We start from the raw sequence: 21910 nt of genomic DNA, 5'->3' as shown, positions 1-21910 counted from the left end.
ATCACAGACTGTGGAAACTTCACACTGTACCTAATGCAACTTGGATTTTGTGCTTCTTGACTCTTCCTCCAGACTCTAGGACCTTGATTTTCAAATGAAATGCAATTTTTTTCACAGTCCGTGATAATTTGGGGAGCCATGTCATCTGCTTGTGTTGGTTCACTACGTTTTACAACCTGGGCTTCCATAACACCTCAGCAGTTCCACAGGCTGGCCGCCTCCATGCTATGCCGCATTGATGCAGTAATTCATGCAAAAGAAACACCAACCAATTATTGAATGCATACTATACTGTATATGGACATACTTTTCAGTAATCAAACCTTTCTGTATTAAAAATACTGTTTTTTATTGGTCTTATGCAATACTCGAATTTTCTGAGATGCACCTGTATTTGCTACACTATTGGCAGAAAGAGAACTTAAACCTTATTTGTTGCTGCAGGAAATATCTTGACTGTTTTTTTCCAATTCCTAAATATTTACTACTCAGTGTACATACCATTATTGTTCCACCTGTCTGAGTTCTCAATGGTTTCAAGACTCTTCTTTGAACTAGGAAGTTGGGGAGGAGGACGAGAGGTGGGATTTCTGTTATTGTAGCAACCACAAATGACCACTGGAGGTAAAAAAGAGGTGTAAGCATGTTTAACCAGATACATTAATTTCTCTTATACACAGTTATTGTCGTAGATATAAAAAAATAATATATTAAATGCATACTATAGTATACTAGATTCTATCTTGTAAATTTAATTGGATCTTTTCCCAAACCGTTTTTGTTTGTTTGTTTGTTTGTTTTGGATAGTGTAGAAAAAGGATTTTTATTGCCCTGGGGAGAGATACTTGTGATGATCTGCAGCTTCTGCTGACATTACATATCAAAGAAGCTCAATCACTGTTATGTTGCAGGTAGAACTGAGAATGTCTGTCAATGCTTCCACAGGTTTGCAGCCAAGGTTAGCGGTGACAGGAATTAGGAGGAAGAACAACAGCATAATAGGTAATTGGCAAGATCACCAAATATGTGGACTTCTTTGATATGCACATAATATAAAATGTATAAATAATAAAAGTTAACTCGGACTTTAGAATTGATTGTCGTAAAGCTGATACATGTAAATAGATGTGTTGTCCCAAATGCAGGTGGTGTGAATTTGGGACATTACACCTATGCGCATGCACCTTTTTACCCAAGTAGTTGCACATGGCTGCACACAGCTGCCTTCACCCATTCAAGTCTATTGGCAGCTGTACATAGCACCTGGGCATCCCATGCACCAAAATAGACAGCATGTCTATGGGCAAATTGGCTCAAGTGCCTGAGCCCTAAAAATGATAAAACTGAATATAAAACTGAGGAAACATAAGAAAAAACATAAGATATAATTTATTAACAATGTAGTAATGTGAAGTCACGCCTAAATTTAATGGTGTACTAATGATAGTTTAATGATAAAAACAGGAATAACATATTAAAAGAAAAAAAAGTCTGCATACTCCTTATAGGTACCTTAGAAGTCATACAGGACACATGTAAAATAAACTATACCTTTAGTTTGTTTAAGTAGCGTCTAGTATGCGCAACTAGTAAATCTTCTTCCGTTGCCTCCCTAGCAGTCACAATATTGTCATTTGTAATTAACTTTTCTTCTGAAAAGGAAAATGTAATATATCAGAGACTGGCTAAAAAACATCACTCATTGGATAAAGAAACAGTACAAATATTAAAAAGCAAATAGTAAAATATGTGTTATGCAAGTTAATTACATACATCTTAAGCTCCCTTCATACAGAGCAGAGTCTGCTCTGATCAGCAGAAAATTGTGAACAGATCCTCTGTTGAATGGAACTGAACAGGACAGATGTCACATCCATAATATATAAAACTGTGTTGCGCAGAATAAAAATCTATTATATAAGATAAATATCTTCAATAAATAAACTGGTGCATATACAAGTTCAATTGGATGAATCCCTAATAATCCTCATCAATAAAAAATGTCTGGTATATATATAAATAATGATCAATATAAAATGTACAAAGTGACCGGTGAATAATTTAGTATCATAAATAATATAATAAAACCTAATATACTCTCAATAAATCTATTAAAATCCTCATATAAGTACGTAGTGCAAATACTGTGCAATGTACATCAATATGCACACCACAGTGCTAAACGGGTCCCTATAAAGTACAACATGAATTAATCCAATAATAGTTTGCATATTGATGTACATTGCACAGTATTTGCACTACACACTTATATGAGGATTTTAATAGATTTATTGAGAGTATATTAGGTTTTATTATATTATTTATGATACTAAATTATTCACCGGTCACTTTGTACATTTTATATTGATCATTATTTATATATACCAGACATTTTTTATTGATGAGGATTATTAGGGATTCATCCAATTGAACTTGTATATGCACCAGTTTATTTATTGAAGATATTTATCTTATATAATAGATTTTTTATTCTGCACAACACAGCTGTCCATAGAGCTGCATGGACCTTCTGATCAGGTCCACCTGAACAGCTGACAAGCAGACCTGATCGGATCATCCGTATGTAAAGGCTCTTATACAGATATACAGCAAACCTGTGGCAATACTAACATATTTATCTGTATTATTTGTACTTTTGTGTGTACATGGGACAGCCAGATTTTCAGATTATATACAGTATCTCACAAAAGTGAGTACCCTCCTCACATTTTTGGAAATATTTTATTATATCTCTTCATGTGACAACACAGAAGAAATGAAACTTTGATACAATGTGTAGTGAGTGATTAGCTTTTATAACAGTGTAAATTTGCTGTCCCCTCAAAAAAGCTCAACACAGCCATTAATGTCTAAACCGCTGGCAAGAAAAGTGAGTACACCCCTAAGTGGAAATGTCCAAACTGTGCCCAAAGTGTCAATATTATGTGTGGCCACCATTATTTTCAAGAACTGCCTTAACCCTCTTGGGCATGGAGTTTACCAGAGCTTTACAGGTTGCCACTGGAGTCCTCTTCCACTCCTCCATGTCAACATCACGGAGCTGGTGGATGTTAGAGACCTTGCGCTCCTCCATCTTCCGTTTGAGGATGCCCCACAGATGCTCAATAGGGTTTAGATCTGGAGACATGCTTGGTCAGTCCATCACCTTTACCCTTAGCTTCTTTAGCAAGGCAGTGGTCGTATTGGGAGTGTGGGGTCATTATGTTGGAATACTGCCCTGCGGCCAAGTCTTCGAAGGGAGGGGATCATGCTCTGCTTCACTATGTCACAGTACATGTTGGCATTCATGGTTCCCTCAATGAACTGTAGCTCCCCAGTGCCGGCAGCACTCATGCAGCCCCAGACCATGACACTCCCACCACCATGCTTGACTGTAGGCAAGACACACTTGTCTTTGTACTCCTCACCTGGTTGCAGCCACGCATGCTTAACACCATCTGAACCAAATAAGTTTATCTTGGTCTCATCAGACCACAGGACATGGTTCCAGTAATTCATGTCTTTAGCCTGCTTGTCTTCAGCAAACTGTTTGCAGGCTTTCTTGTGCATCATCTTTAGAAGAGGCTTCCTTCTAGGATGACCAATCTGATGCAGCGTATGGTCTGAGCCCTGACAGGCTGACCCCCCACCCATTCAACCTCTGCAACAATACTGGCAGCACTCATACGTCTATTTCCCAAAGACAACCTCTGGATATGACGCTGAGCACGTGCACTCAACTTCTTTGGTTGACCATGGCGAGGCCCGTTCTGAGTGGAACCTGTCCTGTTAAACCTCTGTATGGTCTTGGCCACTGTGCTGCAGCTCAGTTTCAGGGTCTTGGCAATCTTCTTTTAGCCCAAGTCTTTTTTATGTAGAGCAACAATTCCTTTTTTTCAGATCCTCAGAGAGTTCTTTGCTATGAGGTGCCATGTTGAACTTCCAGTAACTAGTATATGAGAGTGAGATAAAACCCAATTTAATACACCTGCTCCCCATTCACACCTAAGACCTTGTAACACTAACGAGTCACATGACACCGGGGAGGGAAAATGGCTAATTGGGCCCAATTTGGACATTTTTACTTAGAGGTGTACTCACTTTTGTTGCCAGCGGTTTAGACATTAATGGCTGTGTGTTGAGTTATTTTGAGTGGACAGCAAATTTACACTGTTATACAAGATGTACACTCACTACTTTACATTGTAGCACAGTGTCATTTCTTCAGTGTTGCCTTATGAAAATATGTAATAAAATATTTACAAAAATGTGAGGGGTGTTCTCACTTTTGTAAGATACTGTACATAGCCCCTGCTTCCTGCTTTTCAGCGCTAAATAGTGGTTGTACTTTACTACTCCTCACAGTGCAAGCCTGTAAGTCTGTTGACACACTGAAAACATTGTCTTCCATGTGGCTAATATCTTATGGCAACAGCTTAACTAGGGCAGGTTAAAGCGGAACTGAACACTAACAACAAAAATAACCAGGTGGTAGAGTTTTACAGCAGAAGAGATAAGCAAAGGCTCTTTTGCCAAAAAAATGTTCCCCCCCAGCTCCCTGTAATTTTTCTGTCAGCAGTGTACACTTCCGAGTGTATGAGCAGAATATCTTTGCTCTATTCTTGGCATGCTAATATAACTTCTATGTACAAGCAATATAATCTGAACAAAATTCTAAAAACGCAACACTTTTGTTTTTTTGCCCCCATTTTTCATGAGTTGAACTCAAAGATATAAGACGTTTTCTATGTACACAAAAGGCCTATTTCTCTCAAATATTGTTCACAAATCTGTCTAAATCTGTGTTAGTGAGCACTTCTCTTTTGCCAAGATAATCCATCCACCTCACAGGTGTGGCATATCAAAATGCTTATTAGACAGCATGATTATTGCACAGGTGTGCCTTAGGCTGGCCACAAAAAAGACCACTCTAAAATGTGCAGTTTTCTGTATTGGTGGTGCGAAAACCAGTCAGTATCTGGTGTGACCACCATTTGCCTCACGCAGTGCAACACATCTCCTTCACATAGAGTTGATCAGGTTGTTGATTGTGGCCTGTGGAATGTTGGCCCACTACTCTTCAATGGCTGTGCGAAGTTGCTGGATAATATTTGAGAGAAATAGGCCTTTTGTGTACATAGAAAAAGTCTTAGATCTTTGAGTTTAGCTCATGAAAAATGGGGGCAAAAACAAAAGTGTTGCATTTATAATTTTGTTCAGTGCAGTAACATCATCAGAGGCTGTCCAATGGCTGAAGAGGATCGCCACAGAACCTGAAAAAACTAAGTGACGGTGTACAGTATATGGCAGCAGCGGGGTATGAAGCAGTGATAGTATCCCGGACCAGTTATCCCTGGAAAACAGCATAGTGGGAGGTAGGTGTAATCGACAAGTATAATGTACACATTATGGCAAGAGGTTAGCTCCACCAACGAGAGTTTAGGTCCACTTTAGACCCTTTAAACAAGGTTGGACCAATTGGGACTGGCTGTCAGTTTTTCAGGCAGACCCTCCATTGTGTTCTTTGGAGGGGCAGATCTAAGTAGACACCTAGGGGAAAGGGGCCTTAGACAGAGGCAAAGTCATTATGATTATCCCCCTATGAGCTCTGTTTAGTGGCTATTTAACAATCTCTATATGTATATAGTTCTGTTTTTCAATGATTATTTTAGAAATTGAAATTACCTCTGAGAAAGTTTATCACTTTGCCCCATTTCCCAGAGTCAAATGGATGAAGTTTTTCAAGACCAATAAATGTAATGTTGTAGTCGCTGGAATAAACAATTGGCCAGCAAGTTGCAGGGAAGTCTTGATATAGCTGTGTAGCATGAGGCCTATAAAAAAGAACAGCAAAGAGTTTTCCAAATGTAGATAAAACAACAGACAATTTTAAGTGGATCTGTATTAGTTTTAAATGGGTTCACCTATGCTGTTTGTGAGCTGGTAGATTAGAAGTTGCCAAACCTTGATTTGCCTTTTGATAACTAAGAGCCCACTGACATTTCTGTGCAAACAGCAACTTTCTGGAATTCTGACCTGACAACTGGAACGTATACAGATTCCTACGTGGGTAATCGCATCATACTGTATATATACAAACCCAATTCCAAAAAAGTTGAGACACTGTACAAATTGTGAGTAAAAAAGGAATGGACTAATTTACAAATCTCATAAACGTATATTTTATTCACAATATAATATAGATAACATATCAAATGTTGAAAGTGAGACATTTTGAAATGTCATGCCAAATTTTGGCTCGTTTTGGATTTCATGAGAGCTACACATTCCAAAAAAATTGGGACAGGTAGCAATAAGAGGCCGGAAAAGTTAAATGCGCATATAAGGAACAGCTGGAGGACCAATTTGGGACAGGTAGCAATAAGAGGCCAGAAAAGTTTTTTTTTTTTTGTAAACTGCCCGTTGTCTCCTGACATTTGGCCTGTGTGTACGGGGCTTTAGGCTGGCCATTACTGTACATGATACAGTTTTCTTGTGCAATTTTTTTTCTTTAGATTTACTCAAAACCATATAATATGAGGTCAAACCTAAACATTTCAATTTGTATGCAATCAATCAGTCAGGCCCTTGCAATACATACTTGAAGGTAAATCTAAAGAAAATTGTATAATGTATGGCCTGCTTACTCTACCCTGACTATTATACTAAATGCCATCTCTATAACACTCTATAAATTGACCAGAAGCCTTTATTCCCACCTTCTTTTCTCTGTATGCTGACCAACAGTCATCATTCTCTCTACACTTTTCTCTACACCCCGACCAGCAGTCTGAATCCTCTCTATACACTTACAAGCACTTTAAATGTCCTTTCTTTTCTCTACAGTGACCAGTAGCCTGTATCCTCAAAGATTCTCTGTGGGAACAATCCTCTGTTTTAAATCTGGAGCAGAATTTGGCTCTTAGCACTGCTAAAGGTCCGCTTTCTACCTTTTTTATTTTGTTTCAGAGACTGTCTTTTTCTCTATATTCATTAATCAGTACTTGAATATTCTCTCTTTCTCCCTATACACAGACCAGAAGCCTATATCCTCTCTATTCTCTGACCAGTGGCACGAGCCCCCTTTCCTTCCACTAATCAGCAGTCTGAGAATCTCCTCTCCCTCTCTCCTTAAGGCCCGTACACACGTACGGATCGTCGTCATACAAACGTCGGCGGACGAAAGATCTGCCGATTGTACGCGTGTTAGTATGGTGCCTCCGACAGCTGTCTGCGCACAATCCGCGGACAAGAGTCTTTCTTGCAAACATGAAAATTTTTGTCTGCGGACACCAGAACGGACGATTGTTCGCCTGTCAGTACAGATATCAGCCGACAGACCGCAGATTTGCAAGACTGGGCATGCTCAGAAAATAAAAAACACAGGGAAAGTTAACCATTACATGACATCACTTCTGCAGTCAGCTGAAGTCTGCGGACAAAATTCTTGTGCTGTCCTTGTGCTGTCTTTGCACTTTTCAACAGACACCGACATCCCGGGGAGAAAAGACGAACATTTGTATGACGACGATCTGTGCGTGTGTACGGGGCTTTAGACTCACTAGAAGTCTGTATCCCATCTCTTCTCTATTCACTGATTGGTAGCCTGAATCTCCTCTCCTTTACTCCATACACTGATCAAAATACTATAAACCCTCTCACTCCTCTATTCTCTAATCAGCAGTCTGAATCTGCTCTCCTTCTCTCTATACATTGACCTGAAGGCTGTATCCACTCTCTTCTATGTTCACTGATCCGTAGTCTGAATCACCTCTTCTTCACTCCATACACTGACCAAAAGCCTGTATCCCCTCTTTTCTATATTTACTAGTCTGAATCTCCTTTCCTTTCCTCCATACACTGGCCAGAAGCCTGCACCCCTCTCTTCCCTATTCACCAATCAGCAGTTTATCCTCTCTCCAATTGCACTCACCAGAAGACTGTATCCCCTAACTTCTATATTCACTATTCAGTAGTCTGACTCTCCTTTCATTTCCTCCATACACTGGCCAGAAGTCTGTTTCACCTCTCTTCTCAAATCATTAATCATCAGTCCTCTCCCTCTCTACGCCTGTATCCCCTCACTTCTTTTTTCACTGATGAGCAGGCTGAATCTTCTCTTCTTCTCTCCATACACTGGTCAGAAGCCTGCACCCTCTATTTTCTCTATACATACTGATCAGCAGTCTAAACCTCTTCTCCTCTCTGAACACGGACCAAAAGCCTGTACCCCCCTCTTTTCTATATTCACTAGTCAGCACTCTGAATCTCCATTCCTTTCCTCTAAACAGTGGCCAGAAGCCTGCACCCCTCTCTTCCCTATTCACCAATCAGCAGTCTGAATCTCTTCTCCTTCTTTCCATACACTGGCCAGAAGCCTGCACCCCCTCTCTTATCCTTCCATACTAATCAGCAGTTTGAATCTACTCGCCTGCTTCCCGAACACTGACCAAAAGCTTGTATCCCCTCTTTTCTATATTCACTAGTCAGCAGTCTGAATCTAATTTTCTTTACTCCATACACTGGCCAGTAGCCTGCAGCCCTCTCTTCTGTATTCACCAGTTTGAATCTCTTCTCCCTATGCAGTATACTGGCTGACCAGAAGCCTGTATCCCCTCATTTCTCTATTCACTGATGAACAGTCTGAATCTCCTCTCCTTCTCACCATACACTGGCCAGAAGTCTGCACCTGTTCTCTTCTCTATACACACCGATCAGCAGTCTGAATCCTTTTCTCCTTTTCTCTGAACACTGACCAAAAGCCTGTATCCCCCTCTTTTCTGTATACTCTGATCAGCAGTCTAAATCCATTGTTTACTGACCAGAAGCCTGTCTCTCTACTCTTCCTTACACACTAACCAGCAGCATGAGCCCCCTCTCCCTCCCCTCTCTTCTCTATTCACTGATTAGTAGTCTGAATCTCCTCTCCTTCACTCCATACACTAACCAGCAGCATGAGCCCCCTCTCCCTCTGCTCTCTTCTCTATTCACTGATCAGTAGTCTGAATCTCCTCTCCTTCATTGAATCTCCTCTCCTTCACTCCATACACTGACCAGTGGCATGAGCCCCCTTTCCTTCCACTAATCAGCATTCTGAATCCGTTCCTATTCTCTATTCTCAATACAGTAGTCTGAGTACGCTCTTGTGCTCTCTGTTTACTGAACAGCTTAATCCTTCTCGTACTCTCTAGTGAGGCGGCTACACTCATGCTGCATGTATATCTACACAATGCATATCCCCCTCTATATGAACTGACAAACTGCAGCCTTTTAGCTCCTCTACACAATACCTTGCCCCCTGTGGTTACTCACATGTTTTCTTCCGCAGGGCTGGGTCACTTTTCAGGAAGCCAGAATGACAGATGACGTCAAGCAAAGGAGGTCCTCATGCACTTGTCACCGTGACATCATAGGAAACAGCTCTAGTGAGAAACAGAGCATGCGGATGACAAGATTATTTCTCTGGAGTGCAAGGATCATCCCCAACAAACAATCTATTAATGAGAAGAACAGGAATCTGAAACAGTAACATGTTATACAGTGTTACCTACAGTATACAGAGTAGAAACAAAGGGAAAAGAAAGACAATACTTTTAGCAGGCTAAACTAATCCTCAGTTACCTTGTCTGAGAGGGAGGAGGAAGAAGACTGTGTTTGGGGAGTGGCTTCAGGTAGAATGAACAGGAATGGCAGAAATAAAAAGAAACCGGAAATAACAAGTCTGCTCTTGTACTAGTGATCGGAGTCATTTACTCCTTTCACACGGATCCTTTAGTTTTAGCAGCAGGACTTTTGAGAAAGGATAAATACCTACACCTACATTTTCTTTGGGATGCACAATTATAAAACTTCCCAAATGAGACTTCTTTGCTTCTCAGTCGGGACGCCGGGTCGATCCCTTATACGCATCACATTGTTACCTGTTACTTGAATGTTATATGCTGCAGTTCTGAATTTTAATGTGACTTGTTTTATCACGGCATGTACCTAATCTTTCCACTGCATGTTACTGTACCATGTTTCTTTTGCCTTCAATAAAAACCGTTTAAAAAAAAAAAATCTGTATTTTTTGCAAGAAAATTACTTAGAACCCCTAAACATTATATACATATTTTTTAGCAGAGACCATAGAGAATAAAATGGTGGTCTTTGCAATATTTTATGTCACACATAAAATACGCAGCAGTTTTTCAAACACAATTTTTTGGGGAAAAAATACACTTTACTGACTGAATTAAAAAAAAAAAAAAAAAACTAATAAGTAAAGTTAGCCCAATTTTTTTGTATAATGCGAAAGATGATGTTACACCGAGAATCATGATCTTTAGTCTAAGCAAAAAAATTGTCATTCTCATTGTATCCAGAATTGCGCAGCTCTACTAGCGGCTAGAGCTGATGGCAATAATCACATGAAGAAAAATCCCTCAGGGTTGGATCGGCTTGGGTACAATAACCCTGCCCATACAAGGATCGAAATCCTGCTGGTCTCTGCTGAACCAACAGAATTTGGATCCATCTATGGCCAGCTTTAGTGTGTAGAGATTCCCTCTCACTTCTTGCTGCATCTCAGGGACAGGAAGTGAAAAGAAATCTCCCCATTGAGACACATAAAACAGAACAATTACTTGACAGGGGATTTAACACTTCACTACTCTATACAAAACAGCAAAAAACTGTTGGCTTTACATACATTTTAAAGTAGAACTAAAGGCCTTTTTTTTTTTTTTTTTTTTTTATTTATAGAGTAAGGGAGGGTTCTAATCCCTGACAGTTTTTTGCACCTGTGTCTCTTTTGGGGAAATTTCTATTCATTTCCTGTCACATGGCCACACTGGGAGAAAATCTCTGCAAAGAAAGAGCAGTCCCTGGTTGTCACCAGAACTAGTGTCCCTGCTGAAAGATTTTCCCATTATTACTGTCCTAGTGAAAACCCAAACTTGATTTTCTTTTACTATCACTTTCAGAGATAACGGTCAACAAGATAGAGAGAGGGGTGAAATTCCCTAATGGGGGCACAGACAGCAATAAAAACCTGTCAGGTGATCTAATCCATCTCCACTCTATTCAAAAATATGCCTTTAGATGTAGTGCAGTGTAGGGTTTGTTTTGTATATGCTAAAGCTGGCCTGAAGCCCCGTACACACGTACCGATGGTCGGCTTACAAATGTTCCTCTTTTCTCCCCGGGATGTCGGTGTCTGCTGAAAAGTGCAAAGACAGCACAAGGACAGCACAAGAATTTTGTCTGCCGACTGCAGAAGTGATGTCATGTAATGGTTAACTTTCCCTGTGTTTTCTATTTTCTGAGCATGCCCAGTCTTGCAAATCTGCGGTCTGTCGGCCGAATTGTGTACTGACAGGCGAACAATCGTCCGTTCTGGTGTCGGCATATAAATATTTTCATGTTTGCACGAAAGACTTTTGTCCGCGGATTGTGCGCAGACATCTGTCGGAGGCACCATACTAACACACGTACAATCGGCAGATCCTTCGTCCACCGACGTTTGTATGCCGACGATCGGTACGTGTGTACGGGCCTTTACACTGATCAAGATTTGGCTGGTTCAGCAGGGACCATCAAAAATGTGATCGTTGTGTGGCAGTCAACGCTCAACAGAAGATCAAATCTTTGATAGTCCCTGCTTGATCGACTTCTGTCAAAGGGACATACTGAAAATTTTTTATTGGTCAGCGGCTGCAGCTACTGAACAGTGAATTGTGGGAATTGTGGATGTTGCTGTGAGCTTACAATGTCTATGTCTGTGTTGCTGATAGGGAAGATTTTTTTTACTTCTTGTTCAAGAGACACAACAGGAAGTGAGAGAAATTCTCTGCAACATGGGTAGAAAGATATACCAGATGTATGCAGAGGTGTCATGGAACCTTTCTACTGTGTGTTTTCTCTTTCTACTGATCTCCTTGTGCTAAATAATGCAAGGCTGGCCAGAAGTTACCAGCTATGGTGGTGACCAGGGCAATCATTAAAAATGATGATGCAGCCTAACTGACAGAACATCAAACAATATTGTCCCTGTATGGAGTGCCAGTCAAGTAATGACTTTCAGCAGCACCAGAACCACCCAAGTGAAATTGATCTTTAGCACGGGTGCAGCATAAATAGACAACAGGGCTATGTATTGCAACATGCCAGTGCATGGCATCTTTGAAACCTCAGGCTACTCTGTCACATTACAAAAAAAAACTATTGAAAGAAAACTAGACTGCTGATTAGGCTTTCTAAAACTTCAGAAAATAATTTTTAATCCCAGGTGACTCTGTGGTACTAAAAGGACAGTTGTCTCCATATTACAACATAGAAGCCATGCTGCTCCCTGCCTGCCCAAACTTCTGTGGAAGTTCTGATCCCTCGCATTTTACTAGGCATACCAAGCCACGCCACCTGCAACCTCAGCCCGGTCTCCAGCTGCCACTCAATCACAGCACAGAGCTGATTGTCATGACAATTTCTAATTATTTACCTAGCCCTTCCCTTCCCAGCTGGAGTAACATGGGGCGGACTCTCTGCTGTGGTCTGCTCATCACCACCTAGTGGTATAGGAGGGCACAGCTTGCCACTAGGCGCCCTTCTTGTCATATACAGTGCCTTGAAAAAGTATTCATACCTCTTGAAATTTTCCACATTTTGTCATGTTACAACCAAAAATGTAAAATGTATTTTATTCAGCCCCCCTGAGTCAATACTTTGTAGAAGATGTAGCATGAATTGTTTAACTGCGCTCCCAATAAAATAAAATAGAATAAAGTAAAATAAATAGAATAGGAGTTATTATTGTACCGATTAATCCTCAAACAGTTAATTTAGATGACAAATAAACAAAGACAACAATATATGTGCAGTGTCCTTAAACAATCGCCAGGTGAGTCCAACAACACTGCAAAAATTCCCACACCGTCAGTGGTAATTAGTGTCTCCTAATGCCAGACTCCTGGGATAGAAAATCACCCACTCTCCCCCTGGGCATATATTTATATATGGGTATATATAATGGGTATAGTTGATGTTCCATATTACAGTGGCTGTGGTCGCCGGCAGCTTGGGTAGCTCCTCTTCCTACCCGAATACCGGCCATGTGACAGATGCCGGTGGAGATAGAGATCAGCCCCGGGGCATGGCACTCTACCAGCTTCTGTTGCGCTACTAGGCACAATGGATCCCAACAACATAGCGTAATTGAGCCATATTCACGGATCCTATTGTCCCAGAATGTGTTTTTTTTTTTTACATAATCTTTTTCAAGATGTCTTCTGGCTACCTTTGGTCTTTCTCATGTACATTCTAATTATCTTTATGCATCTTGACGTTTGGTGTTGTATCAATGTTCCTAACAATATTGTATGTCTTTCCACTTTCATAAATAAAGAATTTGAAAAAAAAAAACAGCATTGGGTATAAGGGTTTCACTTTCACTGATCCACTGTTCCAATCATGAAAGGGTATTCTCGGGGTACCCCACCAGCTACAGTGTTCTTGCACCCTTAAAATCTCATAAAAAATCTTAGTCGAAAAGGGCAGGCAAAAGAGAGAGGCCTCTCATAGTGCAGTACATAAAGTTTATTTAAAATCAAGAGCTGAAATCACGCTTACAGTGTTGAAGATAAATCACAGCCTTCAATATAAAATGGAAACGCCGGATTGCGCTCCACCTATGTTCCACAGTGACGGAAGTGACGTGCCAAGCTGATTCCATCCCATGAGTTTCGACACATTATCACACACAGTAAATGTATTTTATTGGGATTTAATGTGATAGACCAACACAAGGTGGCACATAATTGTAAAGTGGAAGGAAAATGATAAATGGTTTTAAACATTTTTTACAAATAAATATCTGAAAACTGTGGCATGCATTTGTATTCAGCCAATACCTTGCAGCAAAAAGGTGGTTCTACAATTACAGCTGCAAGTCTTTTTGGGTATGGCTCTACCAGCTTTGCACATCTAGGAGAGTGAATTTTTTGCCCATTCTTTTTCGCAAAATAGCTCAAGCTCTGTCAGATTGGATGGCGAGCATCTGTGAACAGCAATTATCAAGTCTTTCCACAGATTTTCAATTAGATTTAGGTCTGGACTTGGACTGGGCCATTCTAACACATGAATATGCTTTAATCTAAACCATTCTGTTGTAGCTTTGGCTATATGGTTAGGGTCGTTGTCCTGCTGGTAGGTGACCCTCCACCCCAGTTTTAAGTATTTTGCAGACTCTAACAGTTTTTCTTCTAAGATTGCCCTTTATTTGGCGCTATCCATTTTCCTATAAACTCTGACCAGCTTCCCTGTTCCTGCTGAAGAAAAGCATCCCCTCATGATGCTGCCACCAACATGTTTCACTGTGGGGACGGTGTGTTCAGAGTGATGTGCAGTGTTAGTTTTCCACCACACATAGCATTTTGCTTTTAGGCCAAAAAGTTAAATTTTGGTCTCATCTGACCAGAGCACCTTCTTCCACATATTTGCTGTGTCACCCACATGGCTTTTTGCAAACTGCAAAAGGAACTTCTTATGGCTTTCTTTCAACAATGGCTTTCTTCTTGCCAGTCTTCCACAAAGACCAGATTTGTGGAGTGCAGGACTAATAGTTGTCCTGTGGACAGATTCTCCCACCTGAGTTGCAGGTCTCTGCAGCTCCTCCAGAGTTACCATGGGCCTCCTGGCTGCTTCTCTAATTAATGCTGTCCTTGCCCGGCATTTCAGATGATGGATTGAACAGTGCTCTGTGAGATGTTCAAAGCTTGGGACATTTTTTATTACCTAAACCGGCTTTAAACTTCTACATGACTTGTCTGGTGTGTTTCTTGGTCTTCATGATGCTGTTTGTTCACAAAGGTTCTCTAACAAAGCTCTGAGGACTTCACAGAACAGCTGTAGTTATTCTGAGATTAGATTATATACAATCCAAGAAAATAAAATCAGCTTCTTGTTCTGGGTCACACAACGTCCAATCCATGGCTCTCTATTTCTCGGTCTTGTATCACAAATGTGGAAGCGCTGTTGTGATTAAACAAATTTCTTGCCTTTATTGCTCTGCCTGCTTGAGTCTGTGTGTGGTCTAATTACTGCAGGGTTGTGGGATATGTAGTTTCTTCACAGGAACTGTCATAGACAGTTTTGCATTAAAGCGGGACTTCACCCAAAAGGGGAAGTTCTGCTTTTCTTCCTCTGTCCCCATCTGCCCTGCAATATTTGGAATTATTTTTATTCTTGGGGAGCGGGTACTTGGTTTTGAGAGGTACCTACTCCCACTTCCGCTCCAACTGCTTAGGCGGAGTGGAAGTTTTCCCCTGCCCACCCTGCTACCCACAGCCTCTCAGGGCACATCACTGGTCCCAGGAGGTTGTGGGACCATTCACAGGACCGCAAGGTGTCACAGCCAGCTTCTCACAGCTAACATGCTGGTGCCGGGGACCCGAAGACTGGTGAAGAACTAGCCTGGGTGAGGATGGCGCTGAATCCTGGAGAGGTAAGTGTGTTTTATTTAAAAGTCTGCAGCTATGGTATTTGTACCTGCTGACGTTTACATCTTTGTTTCCAGGGTGAAGAACTACTTTAACCTGTGTGGTGCCACGTGGCATGGCTCATATTTGAACACAAACAGAACCTGCTGACGCGGGAATGTCAAGATTTACTCTACTATAGGCTATGCACACAAGGCATAAAAATGTATTCTAAAACTAACTGATCAATGCACATCTTATGCAGGTGAAAAACGCAGGGTGCAAGTAAAAGGGTTTGTAATGCCTTTAACAGGCAGCACTTTAAGAAAAAATTGAATCTAGCGTTGCTTTACGAAACACAGTAGTGACATTCAGCCTGCCAACCTAACAATGAAAGAGCAGCAACATACAGACAAGTCATTGGCTCTTGCTACTCTGCCTCTCCGCTGTCAGAACATGCATATGCAGCAAAGCCTGGTTGGCTGCTAGCACTGCCCCATATTCTCTCAGATTGCGGAGGTTGGTGAGAAGCACCCTGTGTAATTTGAAAATCCTAAAAACTCCAGTTGGTTGAAGAACAACGATCACTTTATTAGTTTAGAACATAAAATATAGCTAATGCTTTTTGGGAGATTAGGGCTCCACCTTCCTCAGGGCTATCATTGAGGAAGGAGTAGATTAAACACATACAGTGGGGATCTAAAGTTTGGGCACCCCAGGTAAAATTTTGTATTAATGTGCATAAGGAAGCCAAGGAAAGATGGAAAAATCTACAAAAGGCATCACATTACAGACTAGACATTCTTATAATACAGTCATGTCCAAAGTCCGGCCCGCGGGCCAGTTGCGGCCCGTCCTTTAGTTTTATACGGCCCCCTGAGACACTGCTGACTTTCAAATGCCTTTCTCTCGGAGACTCCTCACATCCCCGCCCCAATGCCGATGCGATGGCTTGGGGGCAGGGCCTCTGGCCTCCCTCGGCAGCTCGGCTGCTCCCGAGTCCCGCTCTGCCCCCCCGCTAGGCTCTATCTGCCCGGCGCTGCCCATGACTGCGCGGGAGTGCAGAATGAATTTGAAAATTGCATGCCTTCTCTCCTTCACCGCACACAGCCACCTGTAGGAGCCGACCGAGGATCTTGTGGAGCTGACCGAGGAGATGTCACTTCTGTAATCCTACTGCCTTTTTCTGTAAGTGTGATATATGTGTATGTATGTGTGTTTATATGTGTGTATGTATGTGTGTGTATGTATGTCTAGGTGTGTGTATGTATGCATGTATGTATGTGTGTGCATGTATGTATGTATGTATGTGTGTATGTATGTGTGCGTATGTATGTATATGTGTGCATGTATGTGTATGTGGGTGTGTATGTTTGTATGTGTGTATGTATGTATGAAGCTGACAGAGGAGGTGTCACTTCTACAATCCTACTGCCTGTTTCTGTAAGTGTGATTTTATTCATAAAGTACTGATGCTTATTATTTCCTATATATATATATATATATATGTGTGTGCGTGTGAATGTATGTATGTATTTATGTGTATATATATATATGTGTGTGTGTGTGTGTGTATATTTATTTTAATGGTTCAAATGTCAGGCAAAATGGTCGGCCCTCACGCATGTTCACTTCATCAAATCTGGCCCTCTTTGAAAAAAGTTTGGACACCACTGTTATAATATGTCAACAAATGTTAGATTTTATTTCCATCATTGACACTTTCAAAATTACATAAAACAAAAAAATGGCATCTGCATAAGTTTGGGCACCCTGCAGAATTTATAGCATGCACTGCCCCCTTTGCAAGGCTGAGACCTGCCAGTGTCATGGATTGTTCTCGATCATCGTCTGGGAAGACCAGGTGATATCAATCTCAAAGGTTTTAAATGCCCAGACTCATCTGACCTTGCCCCAACAATCAGCACCATGAGATCTTCTAAGCAGTTGTCTAGAAAACTGAAACTGAAAATAGTTGACGCTCACAAAGCTGGAGAAGGCTATAAGAAGATAGCAAAGCGTTTTCAGATGTCAATATCCTCTGTTCGGAATGTTATTAAGAAACGTCAGTCATCAGGAACAGTGGAAGTTAAAGCAAGATCTGGAAGACCAAGAAAAATATCAGACAGAACAGCTCGCAGGATTGTGAGAAAAACAATTCAAAACCCACGTTTGACTGCACGATCCCTCCAGAAAGATCTGGCAGACACTGGCGTTGTGGTACACTATTCCACTATAAAGAGATACTTGTACAAATATGGTCTTCATGGAAGAGTCATCAGAAGAAAACCTCTTCTATGTCCTCACCACAAAAATCAGCGTTTGAACTTTGCAAATGAACATATAGACAAGCCTGATGCATTTTGGTAACAAGTTCTGTGAACCGATGAGGTTAAAATTTAACTTTTTGGCCGGAATGAGCAAAGGTACGCTTGGAGAAGAAGGGGCACATAATTTAATGAAAAGAACCTCTGTCCAGTGTTGCCAACCGTCCGTATATTCACGGACAGCCCGTAAAATCGGGGCACTTTTCTCCTGCCCGTAAATGCCCGTAGCAGGAGAAAAGTGCCCGTTAAAACGATGGCTGCGGCGAGACATTCTGACTGCGCATGCGTGGCGTGCGCCTCGGTCCCGTCGCCGGACACTCTAACAGTCAGTGAGTCTCGTCATCATCTCCTCCTCCCCCGCCTGACCGCCTCTGCCTGTGCCCTGCCCATGGCCCGCCCAGAATGTTCCCGCCACTGCCGCCGCGGCCGCTACCTCCCCCAGCCTGAGCCTATCGGATCCACGGTGAGAGTAGCTGTGGCTAGAGAAGAGGAGCACAGTCAGGACTCAGGAGCCGAGGACACTAATGGAACTTGTGAGAAGAAGGGGGCAGACCCGGCAGAGCCAGAGAAGGACAGTGCCTGTGGGGACTAAAGGGGACAGGGAAATTGGGAATGACAGTGCCTTTGGGGACTAAAGGGGACAGGGAAATTGGGAATGACAGTGCCTGTGGGGACTAAAGGGGACAGGCAAATTGGGAATGACAGTTCCTGGGGACAAAAGGGGACAGGGAATGACAGTGCCTGTGGGGACTAAAGGGGACAGGGAATGTCAGTGCCTGTGGGGACTAAAGGGGACAGGGAAATTGGGAATGACAGTGCCTGTGGGGACTAAAGGGGACAGGGAAATTGGGAATGACAGTGCCTGTGGGGACTAAAGGGGACAGGGAAATTGGGAATGACAGTGCCTGTGGGGACTAAAGGGGACAGGGAATGAAAGTGCCTGTGGGGACTAAAGGGGACAGGGAATTACAGTGCCTGTGAGGACTAAAGGGGACAGGGAATGAAAGTGCCTGTGGGGGCTGATTCTGAAGGGGACACGGAAGGACAGTACTATGGGGTCTGAAGGGGGCACAGAAGGACAGTACTATGGGGTCTGAAGGGGGTACAGAAGGACAGTACTATGGGGTCTGAAGGGGGCACAGAAGGACAGTACTATGGGGTCTGAAGGGGGCACAGAAGGACAGTACTATGGGGTCTGAAGGGGGCACAGAAGGACAGTACTATGGGGTCTGAAGGGGGCACAGAAGGACAGTACTATGGGGTCTGAAGGGGACACAGAAGCACAGTACTATGGGGGCTGAAGGGGGCACAGAAGGACAGTACTATGGGGTCTGAAGGGGGCACAGAAGGACAGTACTATGGGGTCTGAAGGGGGCACAGAAGGACAGTACTATGGGGTCTGAAGGGGGCACAGAAGGACAGTACTAAGGGGGTCTGAAGGGGACACAGAAGGACAGTACTATGGGGGCTGAAGGGGGCACAGAAGGATAGTACTATGGGGGCTGAAGGGGACACAGAAGGACAGTACTATGGGGTCTGAAGGGGGCACAGAAGGACAGTACTATGGGGTCTGAAGGGGACACAGAAGGACAGTACTATTGGGGCTGAAGGGGACACAGAAGGACAGTACTATGGGGGCTGAAGGGGGCACAGAAGGACAGTGCTGTAGAGGGTATATGAAGGTGGGCAGAGGAGGACTCTGCTGTGGGATGGTGATGTAAAAGGTGGCAGAGGTGGACACTGATGTGGAGGGTGAAGGGGGGCAGATTAGGACACTACTGTTGGGGGGGGAATGGGGGGTGTCTGCAGCCTCTAAATACCTCCTGTACCATGTCCGCGCAGCCTCTGACCATCTCCTGTAGAACGTCTGCAGTCTCTGACCTCCTCCGGTATGATGTCCACAGCATCTGACCACCTCCCGTATCATTTCCGCAGCCTCTGACCACCCTCAGGTAAGTGACAGCGCTGCCAGGCCAGGCTAAGGGGGGGTCACTGATGCAAGGGCTGGGTGAATACAATAATGTAAGGGGGAACTGATATAAAGGTTTCCCCCTTATAGCAGGGAATCCCCCCCTTACCTTAGTGTAATTAATCTGTGGAAGGTGGTCTCTGGTCACCAGAGTCCCCCCCCCCATCAGAGTTCCTGATATTCCTCTCTACATCAGAGTCTGCAGGATTCTCCCCTTACAGTGTGAAGGGGGAACTCTGCGGACCCTGATGTAAAAGGGAACTCTGATGTAAAGGGGAATGCAGTGGACTCTGATATAAGGCGGTTTCTGGTCACCAGAGCCCCCACTTAAATCAGAGTTCCCCCTTAAATCAAGATCTGCAGCATTCCTCTTTATGTCAGAGTTACACTGTAAGGGAAATCCTGCACACTCTGATATATGGGGGAACGCTGTGCTGGCTGGGTTGTATTAATCTGATCTTCATGTAAATGGAGAAATATGGTTTTTGACTTTTGTTTAACCTAAACACATTGCTAATAGCACCATCTACATGTTTATAGTTTAAGTATTGATATTTGCACGGTTTAGCACTGAAAACAGCCTGTATATGTACATTTTTGCAGTGCCAGTAAAAAATTTGTGCCGTCCGTAAATTTTAGACATTCTGCCAGTAAATTTACCTCCGGGGGGGTTGCCAACACTGCCTCTGTCCATCTGTTAAGCATGGGGGTGGATCAATCATGCTTTGGGGTTGTATTGCAGCTAGTGGCACAGGGAACATCTCACGAGTAGAAGGAAAAATGGATTCAATAAAATTTCAGCAAATTTTGGATGGTAACTTGATGCCATCTGTGAAAAAGCTGAAGTTAAAGAGAGGATGGCTTCTACAAATGGATAATGATTCTAAACACACCTCGAAATCCACGGGGGATTACATCAAGAGGCGTAAACTGAAGGTTTTGCCATGGCCTTCACAATCTCCTGACCTCAACATAATTGAAAATCTATGGATAGACCTCAAAAGAGCAGTGCGTGACAGACAGCCCAGAAATCTCAAAGAACTGGAAGACTTTTGTAAGGAAGAATGGGCAAAGATACCTCAAACAAGAATTGAAAGACTCTTGGCTGGCTACAAAAAGCATTTACAAGCTGTGATACTTGCCAAAGGGGGCAGTACATGATATTAACTCTGCAGGGTGCTCAAACTTCTGCAGACGCCATTTTTTTGTTTTCTGTCATTTTGAAAGTGTCAATGATGGAAATAAAATCTAAACTTTTGTTGACATATTATAAGAATGTCTAATCTGTAATTTAATGCCTTTTGGAGATTTCTCCATCTTTCTTTGGCTTCTTTATGCACATTAATACAAATTTTTACCTGGGGTGCCCAAACTTTCGATCCCCACTGTATGTGTACAATAAGAGTAAATTGGAATGAAATTTCATACAATGATGTTTTACGTAAAATACACTATGTGATTATTGGGGGGAGTCTAGATCACCAGCCAGCCATGTTGGTAAAAGAAAACAGTCTTTATTTTTCAAACGTTAAACAAAAACCCCATGAAAGCAAGCAGTACAATCCATCAAAATTATGTGTGTACAATCAGTGCCACCAGTGAATGGATACTTTTTAACAAGCAAACCTACTCAAATACAAAGCGATACAATGACAGTCCAAATAAGTACTTGTAAAGTTATCAAAATGATTGATTAAATAAACATCAAACAAATAGAGTAAGGGTCCTTTCACACGGCCGCTCCGCTGCTTTCCGTGTGTCCGCAAATCATCCTATTTTTTTGCGGATGATTTGCGGACATCAATGTAAGTGAATGGCACTGCGGGTGTCAGCGGAATACCATCCGCTGACACCCGATTTTCCTCCTGTCAGTTCTGTTCCGTTTTTATGAACGGAACAGAACCCTATTTTTCCTTCCGTGTAAAAAACGGAAAGGAAGGAAAATCGGATGTCAGCGGTGTCATCTGCTGACATCCGCAGTGCCATAGACATACATTATGTACGCATATCATCCGCAAACGGATGGGATGATATGCGGGCACACGGAGCGGATGACAGAAATGTCATCCGCTCCGTGGAAAAAAAAAAAAAAAAGTCCCGCAGCGGACCTTTCACACGGAGCGGCCGTGTGAAAGGAGCCTTACTTAATCTTCTGTAGTAAC

At 42.4% G+C, this 21910-nt stretch overlaps 1 protein-coding gene across 3 annotated transcripts in view; it reads right to left on the bottom strand.

The window, feature by feature from the left end:
• Positions 1–21910, bottom strand: part of HDAC11 (histone deacetylase 11) — a 77913-nt gene that overhangs the window by 33107 nt on the left and 22896 nt on the right. Inside the window, exons 1-5 of one of the 3 annotated variants that reach the window (XM_082265208.1) lie at positions 9552–9570; positions 9313–9422; positions 5686–5834; positions 1552–1652; positions 502–618 (exon numbers count right to left, since the gene is read on the bottom strand). In XM_082265208.1, coding sequence (XP_082121334.1) covers positions 502–618; positions 1552–1652; positions 5686–5834; positions 9313–9314 — 369 coding nt within the window. In that variant the 5' untranslated portion in view covers positions 9315–9422; positions 9552–9570. Of the gene's footprint in view, positions 1–501; positions 619–1551; positions 1653–5685; positions 5835–9312; positions 9480–9551; positions 9571–21910 lie in introns of those variants that run through there. The other 2 variants (XM_082265209.1, XM_082265207.1) reach the window with 2 other exon arrangements.

This window comes from Pelophylax lessonae (genome assembly GCF_965119305.1).
Source record: "Pelophylax lessonae genome assembly, chromosome: 8".
NCBI classification, from domain to species: domain Eukaryota; kingdom Metazoa; phylum Chordata; class Amphibia; order Anura; family Ranidae; genus Pelophylax; species Pelophylax lessonae.
The sequence above is the reverse complement of the archived record's forward strand: the minus strand, read 5'-3'. Positions and strand labels throughout refer to the sequence as shown.